This window comes from Triplophysa rosa, linkage group LG18 (genome assembly GCF_024868665.1).
Source record: "Triplophysa rosa linkage group LG18, Trosa_1v2, whole genome shotgun sequence".
Classification (NCBI taxonomy): domain Eukaryota; kingdom Metazoa; phylum Chordata; class Actinopteri; order Cypriniformes; family Nemacheilidae; genus Triplophysa; species Triplophysa rosa.
The window spans coordinates 23,596,116-23,611,863 of record NC_079907.1 but is presented as its reverse complement, the minus strand read 5'-3'; the positions used below and the strand labels follow the sequence as shown (position 1 = coordinate 23,611,863).

At 40.0% G+C, this 15,748-nt stretch overlaps 2 protein-coding genes across 8 annotated transcripts in view; both read left to right on the top strand.

Moving 5' to 3' along the window:
- The window catches only part of sun1a (Sad1 and UNC84 domain containing 1a), a 26,967-nt gene continuing 11,219 nt past the window's right edge, over nt 1-15,748 (top strand). For 2 of the 7 annotated variants that reach the window (XM_057359311.1, XM_057359309.1), the window contains exons 1-3: nt 14,956-15,247; nt 15,386-15,555; nt 15,631-15,660. In XM_057359311.1, the coding sequence (XP_057215294.1) occupies nt 15,138-15,247; nt 15,386-15,555; nt 15,631-15,660 (310 nt within the window). In that variant the 5' untranslated portion in view covers nt 14,956-15,137. Of the gene's footprint in view, nt 76-14,955; nt 15,248-15,385; nt 15,556-15,630; nt 15,661-15,748 lie in introns of those variants that run through there. The other 5 variants (XM_057359315.1, XM_057359314.1, XM_057359310.1 and 2 more) reach the window with 4 other exon arrangements.
- Nucleotides 5,954-7,421, top strand: LOC130568793 (E3 SUMO-protein ligase ZBED1-like). The gene is made up of 2 exons (XM_057357839.1): nt 5,954-6,881; nt 7,020-7,421. Exons 1-2 carry the CDS (start codon nt 6,105-6,107, stop codon nt 7,419-7,421), a joined length of 1,179 nt encoding a protein of 392 aa, XP_057213822.1. The 5' UTR covers nt 5,954-6,104.

The window sequence follows — 15,748 nt, the reverse complement described above, 5'->3', positions numbered from 1 at the left end:
AAATGACATAGTGAGGAGTGGACACGTTTATTACTACAGTGTTCTTCATATATGAGTTTCTTCATCTGATCTCAAGTAAGTCGCAAGTTACACTCATTACTGATTGAAACGGATTAATTTCGACACTCATAAATCTGACTACTGTCTGTGGTTTGAAATGTTTAATGGCGCCGCTTATGTTATTCATTTTAAGCTGCATTAGTAACATAGGCCAACGAGACTTGGATGTATTAGTTTGTTAAACGCTAATATTTCATTGACGCTGAACTATTCTGTCGTTTATTTAATTGGCGGGCGGCAGTTGCTTGCTTCTCGTTGGCTCTCATGACGTGCGTTTTGCTTGCACCTTCTGCAGCTGCGCAGACCGGACGGTATCGCGAGATCAGGTCGCTTTGTATAGGCTTGTTCGACTTGATGCGGCGCCGCGAGATCCGACAGGCTGGTGACACCAAAGTACCGCGAGAGCGATTCGAAAGCAAACTTTTGATCATAGACACACACATTATGTATGTATATATATATATGTCTATGCTTTTTATGGTTTTTAGAATCGCTCTCGCGGTACTTTGATGTCACCCGCCTGTCGGATCTTGCGGCGCCGCATCAAATCGAACAAGCCTAATGTCTTTGAATTACTCTCGCGATACTGTGATGTCACACGTAGTTGTGCCTGCGTAGCGCATCTTGATGTCGAACACACCTGAAGGTTCTGTTCATGATGTTTGGTGTGCGTGTGGAGGTTCTGAAGTGGGAATGTTGCATTTTAAAGCGACAACGACCAACTTCTGCTTACTGTTGCCCCACGTGGTTGATAAGCGGAATGTCTGTTTACAGTGTCGCAAAAACTGTCGCAAAGATTTCCCGCTGGCAGCCGACGGACCCAGATACGCTATGAAAACAGCGCATAGAATGTATATATATATATATATATATATATATATATATATATAACGACAACATTAGCCTAATCAACGACTGAACTGTTCAACATTTACGCGGTTTACTGTTCTGAATTAAAGAATATGCTACTTTTTACCACAACACGTTTATTGTGTTTTTTTAGTCTTCATTTACAAGCACTACACACATTCATGACGAGACACGACAACATGCTAGCTATCGACACCGGCAACCATATATTATTTCATTTCAATTCAATTGTATTTATATAGCGCTTTTCACAATGTGCATTGTTCCAAAGCAGCTTTACAGGAGAAAGTAAGAAAAACACAGAGAGGTAAAACACACGGTGTTTAGACCAAGCAAGAAAATTCTAATAAATATCTAATAAAGAAATGAATAAATAAATGCAGTCTCCCGGTGAGCAAGCCAACATTGCCCTGCTATTTATCTCTATATGAGCTCTCAGCTAGTGTGAACCGGTGGTGCGCCAATGACACAGACTAATAACAAATACGTTCAAAAGTACAGGACAGTAACAAAAAAGGTACAAATAACACTTACAAATCCAGGAGCAAGACCGCTAGGTCTCCATCCGTTTTGCAACCCGTTGCCTCTTGCTGCTCGCGCCACCGAGTGTAAGCCTGTCCGATATTGATTCGTGACCGGCCTCGTGTCCGATCACTCTCTCTCTTTCTTTTCTTTGCTTCCTCTGACAAAACCCTCTTTGATTTTTTTGGCTGGCTCTGCCATGGTGATGTTTTGGTTCGTTTCGTCTTACTGTTAACTCTGCTGTTGGCTAACTTCTCCCAGGCTACGAGTAAAACGTGACGTAGGCCGTAAATCAGGGGATAGGCGGGGCTTGTACCGGCCCGAACACTAAAGTTACAAGTGCAATTTCAGCCGATAGGAGGCTGCTTAGGTAGCAATGGCAGTAAAATTCGTCCAGTTAAAAGTTGACCTACCACTAAAATAATTTCAGAGATATTATTTTAAGGTCAAAAAGTTGCTCGTTGTCGCTTTAATATTGAAGTGTGAGATTAAAGAGTAAGTCACATGATTGTCTGCTTCATATATCTCACGCACACACATTTTTTTATAATACTTTTTCTGTAAATTATATTTCATTCATTCTGCTGTATATAGCACATACCTTGTACTACAATAGTCTATTCTTATTTTTTTACTTTGCTTTACTCTCTATTAGGGCTGCAACTAACGATTATTTTAATTGTCGACTAATCTAACGATTATTTTTTCGATTGGTCGACTAATCTAACGATTATTGTTTTTTATTAATCTAATAAAGATTTTTTGGATTACCTTATTAATCCTTTGGCAAATTTTGCAAATAAACAATAAGTTCTAGTATTTTCTTACATTATAAAGCAAATCATACTTTTTACTCCACTACATTTTATAAATAAATATTGTTGTTTTAACATTTTAATCCGTGTTTACATTAAAATCACCATCTTCTTTTAATCAAGTAGTTTTAATTTTAAAAGTAAAAAAATGCAGATTTTTTATGTACTTAAGTACTGTATTAAAAGTAAAAAAAATGTTTTATTGCACTTATGCTTTTTGTTGTCCTTATGTTGTTCCAATTGCTTCCATTGTTTCCCTCATCTGTAGGTTGCTTTGGATAAAAGCGTCTGCTAAATGACTAAATGTAAATGTAAAAACATTAAAAAATGTGTATGTGAAATACTAGAGCATGATATATGCTCTGTATTTTTTTCCTCCAAGTAATATCCGACTCTATTTTCAGTCTCATAATGTAATTGAGTAAAAGTAAAATACTACTATCTGTCTCGGTTTATTGTACAAAACTATCACCGTATAAAAGACTCTAATGCAGAGTGGCGTTAAAGCGAGCCCGCGCACCCTGAACTCAGAATGATGCGCTTAATGCATTTGCTTCGTTGTTTACAGTTATGCGCATCCCGGACGCACAATGATGCACTTAAAGCACCTACTCCTTCTGAAGTCCCGGGGATCATTTTGCTCCCCAAAGTAAATAATAGTTAGAACACAGCGAGAAGAGATGATATGTTACATGTTTAACACATAGTGCGTTGCATCAATCCGACAGTATACAGTTAAATCAGAGGTTTAAAGAGAGTTATTTCGTATGAAGACGCAACATATTCAGACCGCTTCCAGTGCTTCTAATAAACTAAGCTATACTCGGCGAGTAACGTTAACTCACGGTAGGGCTGCTCGATTATGACAAAAAACATAATCACGATTATTTTGGCCAATATTGAGATCCCGATTATTTAACACGATTACTCACTAAGTTTTAAAACAACATAGAAAAATAAAAAAAACTTTGCATTTAAACTGTGAATTCAACTGAAAAATAAATGTAAAGAAAGAGCACAGCTGAACCACTGTAAGGAAGGGGGTGCGCTGTGGATTTATACCACAAGAAAAGAGAGGATCCTTGCAAAATGGAATGTGGCACAATAATCGTTTTACCTCGATTATTTTGTTTTTGTAATTGTTGAAGGCCAAAATTGATGATTACAATTAATTTTCCATTAATTGCACAGCCCTTACTCACGGTCTCTAGCAAAATACATTTTAAACAAAACCATCTTGTCATTATGAAGAATAATGAAAACATTGGAACATGTTGGAAAGAGTAGCGTCCTGACCGTCACCATACACACGCATGCTGACAGGAGATTGACAGCCAGCACCAGCGGAGGTCAGAGTTTCTTCATTATGCTATATTGGTTTATTCCTCGCATAAAGCTATCGAATGACATAAAAAGTGCATTGGTGGTTTCATGATAGTTAGTCCTTTTTGAAGCTTAAGAGTAATTTATGCAGGTTCACAATCTGCAAAGGTTCACATACACTAACTTACACTAGTACAATAGCGTTAATGTAAATCATTCATGTAAAGCGTAGTTTTACATTACAAAAACGTAAATTACAAAAAAGTAATTTATTATGAAAGTTTACATCTACGCGCCCCTCTCCGTCCGTTTGTGATTGCGTGTCCATGCTGTGATGATCGCATTCCGGGGGTAACGTTAGGGGGAATTCCTCCGTCCATTCACTAAGTTACTGCGTCCGAGGCTCTCGGTCGCTTTTTGTCGGGTGAATTATACTTTCTCTTGTTCTGCTGATTAACTTACACACGCCCGGGAACAGAAACTGCTATTACAGCAGATAAACGTAAATAATATGAAGCGTCAACGCATTTCACGCACGTAATCGATGACGTCGACGCGTCGTTGCAGCACTACTCTCTATATCTTATGTTTATTGTATTGTATTTCTTAATTTTTTACACCAAAGCAAATTCCTTGTATGTGCAAACACTTGGCAATAAAGCTCTTTCTGATTCTGATTATATTTATTCATTTGGCATTTGACGTTTTTATCCAAAGCGACAGGTAGGAGAGCATTTAACATTTTGTAAACACGCTAAACAGTACCGATAGTTTACAGCAGTGTTTCCCAACCCTGGTCCTCGGGGCACACCTTCCAGAATGTTTTGGTTCTCTCCCTATATGAAACACCTGACTGATGAGTTGTTTCATATAGGGAGAGAACCAAAACATTCTGGAAGGTGTGCCCCGAGGACCAGGGTTGGGAAACACTGGTTTACAGGACCATGTTACTAGGAAGCTGAAGTAAGCAATAGAGCGAATGAACAACATGAAAGACATTTTTTTAGATGTGAAACATAGACATTTATTGATTAGTCAGGTAAATGCGGAACAGGTATGTTTTGAGCTTTTTTTTTTAAACTTGTGAAGGATGCTGCAGTTCATTCCACCACAGAGGAACCCAATGAGTAAAGGTTTTTGCTGGTGATTTGGTGCCTCACTGTGATGGAACAAGCAGCCGTCGCTCATTTTCAGACCGAATATGACGGGAGGGGATGTAGACCTGCAGCAGTGAGTTAAAGCCACACTGAAATAAAAAATGAAAGTTTTTTTCCTTCTATTAAAAATAAGTTTTAAGTAGGGCTGTCGCGATAAACGATAAATATCGTTTATAGACGATAAATATCACGTGATTTATGCACAGCTTTTGAGTGAAGTACGGGAAAATGCTGCTGCGTCTGAAAGCCAGAGGGCGCTCTTGTGCGGAAACTCCAAATACGCACTGCAGAAGAAGACCATAACACGTTCTAGAATCTAGGAAATGCCTATGGACATCTTTTTATCACTGTTACTCAAGCCTCATCAGGTATTTTTATGATAATAAAGTATATTTATTAGGGGTGTAACGGTTCTCGGTAAAACATCGAACCGTTCGGTTCTCCTTTCACGGTTCGGAACACACGTGCACTGCGATTACTCTGATGTCGCATCTATAATACAGTTTTGTGGGGAAAAGGCGCATAAATCACAGAGGGCTGCGTATATGCTTCCGATGAATAATAGCCTACGCTCCATGTGCGTTTTACGTGAGAGTATCTTACCAATCAGCTGTTAGTATGTACCTTTGTTGCTGACGTCACATCACCGTTCCTCGCGTGTACAGCTGCTGTTCAGCATGGCAAGCGAAGGGGATAAGCCGCAAATAGAGCCTCCTCCAGCTTCATACAAGTCTGCTGTCTGGGAACACTTCGGGTTTCCAATACGTTACAGCAGCTATGGTCACAAAAACGTGGACAAAACAGTCACAGTGTGTAAAATTTGTATGACGCGAGTGCCATACTCCCAAGGCAATACAACTAATATGACCGGACATTTACGCCGTCATCACCCGGGTGTCGTCAGCTCTCGAGCGCAGGTGAGACCGAAGCAGTTTCAGCAGCACACACTGCCTTCTGCGTTTAAACAGCCACTAAGCTCTCATTCTGACAAACACAAGACCATAACAAAAGCGTTGGGTGTTTTTATTGCAAAAGACATACAGCCATACTCCGTCGTTGACGATGCGGGATTCCAGCATTTGATTAAGACGCTTGAACCGCGTTACGAAATCCCTTCGCGTGCCCATTTCAGCAGCAAGATTATTCCTGAGTTGTATGATGAAACGCGGAGCAAAATTGAAAACTGGCAAACGCAAACCATGTAGCTTTGACAACTGATAGCTGGACCTCCAGGGCAACTGAAAGCTACTTGACAGTTACTGCACATTATATTTCGGACTGGCAATTGGAGAGCGCTGTGTTACAAACATGCCCTCTTTTTGAAAACCACACAAGTAGTCATTTGGCTGATGCACTCATGAGCGCAGTGACAGACTGGAAGTTAGAGAGGCCTAATATCACCATTCCAGTCACTACAGATAATGCACGTAATATGGTGAATGCCATTAAAGAAGCAGCAGGACTAGGACCGCAAATTGGATGTTTTGCACATATTCTGAACCTTGCAGCAAAGAAGGCAGTAGCACTTCAACAGATAAGCCGTCTGTTAGGTAAAGTCAGAAAAGTTGTAGCATTTTTTCATAAAAGCACAACAGCAGCTAATGCCCTGAAAGTCAAGCAGGAGATGTTGAATATACCTGCACACAAACTAATACATGACACCCCAACTCGCTGGAACACCATTTATGACATGATGGAGAGATATCTGGAGCAGCAGCCTGCCATCTACTCTGCCCTGATGGACAAAGATATTAAGAAGAACGTCAAGGACATTGCTGTGTTGTCTGACAGTGAACTGACACTGGCAGAGGAAATGATTCAACTGCTTAAACCCCTTAAGACAACCACCACTCTCTTAAGCACAGAAACAGCTCCCTCTCTCTCAATGGTCCTCCCTCTAAAGACAATGATACTAAAATCAATGGATCCTGCAGATCATGACAGTCCTGCCATAAAAGATGCCAAGGCAGCCATCAGTGAGGACTTAAAAAGCAGATACACAGATCCTGACCTTCAGGACTATCTCAACAGAGCATCATTCCTTGATCCAAGGTTTAAGTCTTTACCTAACCTGGATGCAGCCTTGTGCTTAAATGTTTGCAGTGGGGTCATCAGGGAGATCATTGAACAACAGGTATTTTTGAATAAATAATATTTTATTAAACAAAATATATATACTATGTAAAAGTAGTTTGATAAAGTTTTTAAAGAAACATTTTAATTGCGTGAAAAATGTATTCTATGAACTATTATTAATTTAATATATTTGCAGGGTCAGCCTGTTGCAGCAGAAGCTGGGCCATCCGGAAGCCAGAATCCCCCTGAATCCCCACCCGTAAAGAAGTCTGCAATGTCCGAGCTTTTTGGAGATTTTTTTACAGCACCTGACAAGACAAAGACTTTTGACAACATTGTAGAGGAGGAAGTAATGTCATACAAAGCAGAAGATTCCATTGACACCGATGCATATCCACTCGCATGGTGGGAGCTGCATGAGAGCAAGTACCCTCATGTTGCAAAACTTGCAAAACAATACCTTTGTGTCTGTGCAACATCAGTGCCAAGCGAGAGAGTGTTCTCCACTGCAGGAGACATTGTTTCTGCAAGCAGATCTCGACTTGCAACTGAAAATGTTAACAAACTGATCTTCTTGCAAAAAAACATGAAGATCTAAATTGACTAAAATAAAGAATAAAGAGTGACCAAGTGTTCTGACCTTCCAAATACTTTGTTGGTTTTGAAATGCATTTATGTTAGTAGACTACTTGAAGCACAATAATGCACATGTTCTTAAGTTAGAAGGTTGACTTTTGCAGGGGTAAGAAACTGCATAATTTTTTTGTTTTCGTAAAGAAACCTGTTTTTGACAGAAGATTTAAGTGTTTGTTACCTAATAAATACATAAAAATTATTGAATTTGACAGTAGCCATTTTTTCTTGAACACACCGAACCGAAACCGTGACCCTAAAACCGCAATTCAAACCGAACCGTGAGTACTCTGAACCGTTACACCCCTAATATTTATAATGATCATGTTTGACGGGTGTTGCGTTTTCAAATGCACGTTATAAGCGACTCGAACTCGCACTGCTTTTTAGATCGAGCAGCATTTCTACTGATCCCAGAGCCGTGCTTCACAGACAAGCTACACATTAAAAAGAAATAGAAACATTGCATATCGCAGCCAGCTCGACTACAATAGGATTTAGTGGTATCGCGATAAATGATCACGCAGCCCTAGTTTTAAGGACGTCAATAAACTGATATGCTCCTATGCTCTGACAAAATTCGTATTTTCAAGATATAACCATTCAAAACTGGCACGTGCGCTCAAAAAAGATCTAGAAATTCCATGACATCACGCTACACTTCAGACTCATCAAAGTTCTTGTCTAATCAAATGCGCTTTAGATTCGTAAGAGTCCCGCCTCCTTCACTATGAGAGCTGCAGAAGCAGCGCCTCACATCAGACACTTGTTCGCACATTTATTATGTCCTACAAGGTGAATGACGCATAGTGTACTAGATTGGAGATAGGGGATGATCCAGACAGACAATGTAAACATTAACAAAGTCTTAATTTTGCGTCACGCGAGCGGTAGCACGTGAGTGTCCTCCGGTTCAGAGACACGATAGCACAGAGCTGATCATATCCGTCGATCATATATGCAAATTGCTGAAAATAAACGTATCTGTTTTACTACACTGTATGTTAAAGCGGCCATTCCCCGTGATGCCAATTTTCAACCTTTAGTTAGTGTGTAATGTTGCTGTTAGAGCATAAACAATACCTGCAAAATGATAAAGCTCAAAGTTCAGTGCCAAGCGAGATATTGTCTTTAACAGAATTCGCTTTTCAAGGACTACAGAGATTGGCTGGAATCAGACTACAGCCCTCTACTTCCCGGGTACATGATGTCATTATTCCCAGTTTTTGAATAACCTCCGCCCAAAGGAATACGCCAAAAAAGGGGCGAGGCCTTCCTTAGAGAAGAGGAAGAGCCGCTGGAGTAGTGTTTGGTTCTCAGAGATTGTAAACATTTGACTGAGCTGCGCAATTAATGACTTTCACTTTCATCACAGTCCTACAGCTGGTCATAAGAGTTCAGCTACACACATTCTAAGAGAACCAACGCTCAAATAACAGCTTCATGACTTTAACATCGGCTGTGACAGCTGTTCTGTGTAACACACTGATATTGTGTGTGTGTGCGCATACCTCTAAAACACTTCTATGAAACGTCCTTTGAAGTCCTGCTTGCAAATGTCTCCTGGTCAATCTGCTTGTTTTATTATCCAACTCGGGTCCAATATAAAAACGCTTCTGTTATTAGTGTTCATTAATATAACCGGTCTGACGCCAATCGGTCCGGTGTCATTTCCCTCGCCATAGTAGGAAAACAATTGTGATCTCTAACAAAGATTGACGTTTGCACATGCACTAGCAGACCTCCGTTACACTTCGATCGATCCGCAAGTTGTTAAATGAAAACTGGACCATTCAGCTCTGAGCAAAGTGACATATCTGATGCAGTGAAGCCACTCCCCTCGTATCTCAATCCACATTAAAGAGTTAAAAGTGATAAGATGTTTTGTTATAATTGTTTATATTTATATTTTATTGATTATAATAATGTATAATTCATATAGCTCATATAATTATTACATGAGTCGATAAATATTAATCAATTAATAATAAACGACGCATTTAAATTTATATATCTATATAGAGCTTTTCATCGGACGTGTGCGCACCTGACCCCAAGTTAACTTCCGGTTTGTGTTTGGTTAGTGTGTAATAATACAATTGTGTTTTATTTAATTTGTTAAAATTAATTTGTATTATTATTTTACTGTATAATACATTAAATAAACAATTTGTTGAATGTTTGTTGAAACTGCTCTACAGAATGTGTTTCATAAATACGTTGTCTCATTTGGCAAGGAAGCAAAAACATGACAATATTTTTAGGGATGCACCGAAACGAAAATTATTGGCCGAAGGCCGAATAATACCCAACACCGAACATGGTTTTTTGCATTTCTTCTATTTATTAAGCCATTTTTTTCACTACTGCACAAACTGAATAGTCAAAATGTGCTTTTTATAATTTGTCTTGCTTTTCAATAAAATACAATACAACTTAATATAAAATTGAGCAAAACAAAGTAAATTCAAACAAAAAATTGAGCCTGTGAATAGCCTATATTAATAAGGCCTATAACTGACTGCTAAAAGAATGTAATGTAAGTTACTCTGTACGTCTACAACAAAACACTTCATTAAAAACTGTCATTCCACATTAGGCCATAAGATAAAAATACGAATAAACTAAAACTGTTGGATTATTATAGGCTACATTGCAAAATGATTTGAGAAAAAAAAACATCCAATGCAAGCAATTCTGACTGATGCTGACTGACAACCATTTCAGTTCACGTCTCTCCTCCAAACTCCGCCCACAAAAGCTGACTGTTCTCTCAGAAGGTGCACAGAACATACTTTGAGAAGTTGTTTAGTACAGGGAACTGTGTGCACGCGACCACTGTATGATGTCAAAGGATGTCGCGAGAGGCGGGGCTACTGTCAGACAGCCCACTTCCGTCTGAAGTAAAGTTACCGACCGGTAAACACGCTTTCATTCGGACATTTACTTCCGTGCGGCAAGTCCAGTGCTGTGTCTTTCTCTGACACTTTAAAATGCTCCACACACACACTGCCAAAATGTTTGCGGCAGTAATAAAGTGCCACACTGTCTCTCTCGCTCTCTCGCTCTCTCGCTCTCTGCGCTGGTTGCTGCTTGATCGTATGACAAGTCATGTTCTGTAAAATTTATTTGGCTACTTCACAAATTCGGCCGAACACCAAACATTTTCGGTGGCAGAACATTCGGTGCATCCCTAAATATTTTAATACTCTTTCAGCTTCTGTAGAGCTTCCAAAGAGACGGGAGGGGTGGAGTGAGCTTGCAGTTGGTTGCAATTTCTCAACCTCACAGCTAGATGCTGCTAAAAATCACACAATGGTCCTTTATTTTTAAATTATTGGTCATTGTGAGACCCCCTTGGAAGTCAGCTGGGGCCCCCTTGTGGGTCACAGTCCTCCTGTTGAGAACCACTGGATTAGAAGCTGAGAGGCATGCTCATTGCTCAGACAGGAACGGTCTGATTTTTCTGATATTGGTAGCTGTGATGTGAGAGGTGAATTTCAGCTGATCGTCAAACATCACCCTCAGGCTCCTCGCAGACTTGAAGGCTGGGCTGGTAAAATAAGGAGTTGTGTCTTGGAAAGGTTGAGTTGAGTTGGAGGTGATGCTCTCCAGAAAGCGGGCAGATACACACAGACTGATGAGGAAACTAACTTGTTGACTGACACGGTATTGTTTATTTCAGTGAACTCTAGACACTCTTGTGTACTTTACTGTGGTGATATTGTATCAAGAGTTTATTTGCGAAAACAGATAAGACTGAAAACCCCTTGAACAACACTCTTATTGGCAAACAGTCTGAGAGTAATATGACAAAAATAAAGACATACTAATATTTTTCTCAACTGTGTTTATTGTTGGACTCATGAACTCTTGAATTGATACAGATTATAACATATTCATAGGCATTATAAACATGCTGAAGTGAAATTAAAAACAAAAGTTCTCAACTGACAAAATAATTGTGTTCGTGATTAACATTTTGAGTAAAATAAGCGTGATTGATTATCATTTTACCCATGATCGTGCAGTGATGATGAATGTATGAAATTGAATATGATGTGAGAATGTTAATGGAAACAAGAATTTAACCTGGTCACTGTCTAAAACGTGCTAAAAAGATTCCTGATTCCTTATATTATAATGACATGCTAAAACTGGATGGTGTTGTGAATGTGGTCTGTCAGACTCAGAAGTACAGCATCACTTCATCTACAGAAGATCTGAAGTAGTTTTAAATCACTGTGGTGTGAACTTCACTTCACTCAGATTAAAGCGGTTTATTAAACGTGACTCTTTCCGTCTGAACTAGGGATGCTCATATTGACCGTTAACCGATCGTTAAAAATTTGACCGGTTAATACTATCAGTTAAACTATTTAAAAGGTATGTTTATTTTAAGTTTAATAATATTTTTTAATAATAAAAACAATTTAATACGTTTTTAAATCGTTTTTAGTTTTCTGTATGGTGAAAGAAAAACATGCTAAGCATTAACTCACGGAGCGTGCAGACGCGTGACTAGGTGTAAATGCCCTCTGAAAAGTTTTCGAGACGGATTAAAATCCGATCACGCAAGTCACAACAGGACACGTGTAATTCCTCTGATTGTTGAGGCCACCTAGGGCTGTCACGATTATGAAATTTGGCTGATGATTAATTGTCTAATAAATCATTGCGATTATGACGATTAATTGTCTGTTTAGAGCTTTGATTTTTAATTCTCATACATTTTTTATTCAGCTTTGAAACGGCCATATTGTTCTGAATATAAAGACTATGTTCTTTTTCTTAGAAATACATCGGAAAAAATTGAGTCATCATACTTAAGGTTTAAGCTTTTACCTGTCAATAATACAACCGCCAAATACTTGTAAATGAAGTAAATGGATCAGGAGTGAATTGAAGCCACCATTAAAATACTATCAGTCATAGAAAAGCGTCTAGTCAGGTTTTTACTTACAAGACTACAATAAACGTTTACTTCTATGTTAATGAGATTTTGGTAGGTGGTCCACTGGTATGAATGGCTCATGAGTGATTGGGGATCAGTGTTATCTTGTATAAAGTTTATTGTCTGTTTTTGTTTAGGCCGTGTGCAATGTGAAGTGTATAATATGAAGAACATCTTGTGGCGGTGGTGTTTGTCAACACTGTGTGGTGTCCACGAGGGGGCGTCCCTCTCCATCATACACAGAAAGTGCACACAAAACACACACACACACACACACTAGATAAAACTAGGGGTGCAATGGTTCACAAAACTCACGGTTCTGAATATTTTACGGATCAGCTAATGTAAATGCTCATCATAGTATCAGCAGTTTATAGAATTTTATAAAAACGAGCTTGTGAAAGTACCATGAAGATATCAACAGATTATTGAACATCATTATTTATCTCCTAGGATGTCAACCCTGGTTCTCTGAGAGATCCTCCCAGTTTGCCGCTTGTTGCATGAGAAGTGAATATGCTGCTCGCTGAGAAAAGGTAGCGCGTGCATGTGCCTTTATGCATTCGGTGACCTAGCACCTGGCATACCCGCTCCTGTCTGTCAAAGCCAGACGTGCAATTGGAAGCTTGTGCAGAGGTCAGGTACAGATGCCCTTCCCATAGGTGGATCTCCAACACGAGATGATGAAAGAGAACCGGGGTTACCAACAGTAACTTACTGCTTCCTCTCCTCTCTCGTCTGGTTTGCCTTGATTCACATGAATTCTTTCTCAACACTTCGTGGATTAGATGCGTCACACAAACACGTGTTCTTTCTTGTGTGAATATACTGTAGATAATCTAATGAACATTCTGCAGTCAGGTTAACATTACTGATAGTAACGTGTATTTGACACATTCAGTTCCACTAATGTTGTGTGTCATTCTCCTCTGCGGTGTCTAAACATGTGTTCACTTATAGAGAAACAGCATATACAGAATATAAAGACTTTTATTATAGTAGACACTATTGTGAATTAGGGCTGTGCAATTAATCGAAAATAATTGTCCATTTTGGCCTTCAACAATTACAAAAACAAAATAATCGAGGTAAAACGATTATTGTGCCACATTCCATTTTGCAAGGATCCTCTCTTTTCTCGTGGTATAAATCCACAGCGCACCCCCTTCCTTACAGTGGTTCAGCTGTGCTCTTTCTTTACATTTATTTTTCAGTTGAATTCACAGTTTAAATGCAAAGTTTTTTTTATTTTTCTATGTTGTTTTAAAACTTAGTGAGTAATCGTGTTAAATAATCGGGACCTCAATATTGGCCAAAATAATCGTGATTATGATTTTTGTCATAATCGAGCAGCCCTATTGTGAATGGAAGAAAAGGGATGAGTGTAAATGTGTGTCATGTGATGTGTGATGATGATCAGATGAAGTGTAAACAGAGACTCACTTAACTTCATGTTCAAAGTGCACTGAGACATCTGATAAAATCTCCTGAGGGAGGGACGCACGCACGCACGCAGGAAGACCGGAAGCACATGTAACCCTCTTAATGCTCCTGATCCCTGCGCGTGTGTGCTGCGTGTGCGCAGTAATGTGATTGTTTCAGGGGATGAACTGTGACGACACGTGCGGTCTGGAGAGCTGGGGCTGGACGACACTGTGTGTATACATCACACCTCTGCTGTGTGTGTGTGTGTGCGTGTGCGTGTGCGTGCGTGTGTGTGTGTGTGCCTGCGCACGCGCGTGTGTCGCTGTAAGGTGTTAGTCGTGGTTGTGTTACGGAGGTAAGCTGAATGTAATATTTGTCTGGTTCCTGTTGAGCAGCAGCACTCGCGTCACACTAACACAACCGCTCAAAGTTCAGTGCTGTGAATGCTGGGATTGATCTTACACTGACACCTGTTGCTTTCTCATCTTCACTCTTGTCTGGATAGAAGCGTTTAGTGTAGCTTCTTCTGTTCTGTGTTTGCTCTTCTCTTTACATGAAGTTCAAGGGATAGTTCACCCAAAAATGAAAATTCTGTCATTGTTTAGAATGTTTACTCGCCCTCAAGTTGTTGTTCTGCTGAAGGCAGAGAGAGAGTTTTGGAAGAATGCTTGTAACCAAAGAGATGTGGGGCACCATTGACTATCATAGAAGGGAAAAAACTAAACAAAACTGTTTGGTTATAAACATTCCTCCAAATATCTTCTCTTGTGTTCATCAGAATAAAGTGATGTATGAAGGTTTGGAACGACCTGAGGGCGAGTAAATGATGACAGAAGTTTCATTGTTGGGTGAACTGTCACTTTAACACAGCGACGCTTCTTTAAGAAGAGTTGAATGTGTTTTCGATTATAGACTCCAGAAGGGAAATTGTGTGTGTTGGGTAATAATAGGGATCTGTCAGGAGTGAGTCATACTGCTCTTCTCTACGGCTGATAGTCATCAATACAAACACACACCGTTTCATTGTCATCATTTCATGTGTGATGACGTGTTTCTTTTGTCTTGAAGCTGTCGATTGACAGGAATGACTTGATAGCCGTCATGTGATCTGTGTATCAGCTGACCTGTCCTGTACCCATCACTGTTGGACTGACTAACAGAAGGGTTTTTCTAGTAAGACGTCTGTTTTTGCGTGAAGTGTGTTGTAAAAGTGTTGTGTTCTCTGTCAGGTATAGTTGGTGGTGTTCAGCATCAGAGGTTGAGAGCGAGCTCCGCATCAGCCCCGCACACTCATCTCTCAGAATGTCCAGACGCAGTCTCCGTCTGCACAGCAGCACCAGTCACTATGGAGACGACGGTCTGCACCACGCATCACTAAACCACAGCGCCGTCTACCGCCGCACAGATGACAGGTGATGCAAACCAGCCTCTCTAATGTGCCGAAACATCCCAGCAGCACTTCAGATGAGAAAACGCACCGTCCCTGATGGAGTGAATGTTGACAGATGAGTCGTGTGTCATGGTTTTTAGTGTTTGTGTTGCTGATGTAGGTCTGTGAAGAGCAGACGATCTCATCTTCACACGCCCAAGTGTTCGGCGTCTGTCCTGCAGGCTCATAACAGCACAGTGAACAGTTGTGCACCCAGTGACGCTTCACTCCTGTCCTCTCTGCTGGACGAGTCGTCCATACAGGAAAACACGCGGGTGGACACATTCTGGGGTCAGCACGCGCACACACGCATCACACCGATTCATTTTCAGTACACTTCTGATTGTCATGTTTGATTTTCCTCAGGTCTGGATGAGGACGATCACGATGGCAAAGGTAAGCTCAATGACGTGTCTTTGTATTCTCTATCTGGAAATGAATCGATTGTATGGTATAAACACTTGAGTGATGATGTGTGGTTGAT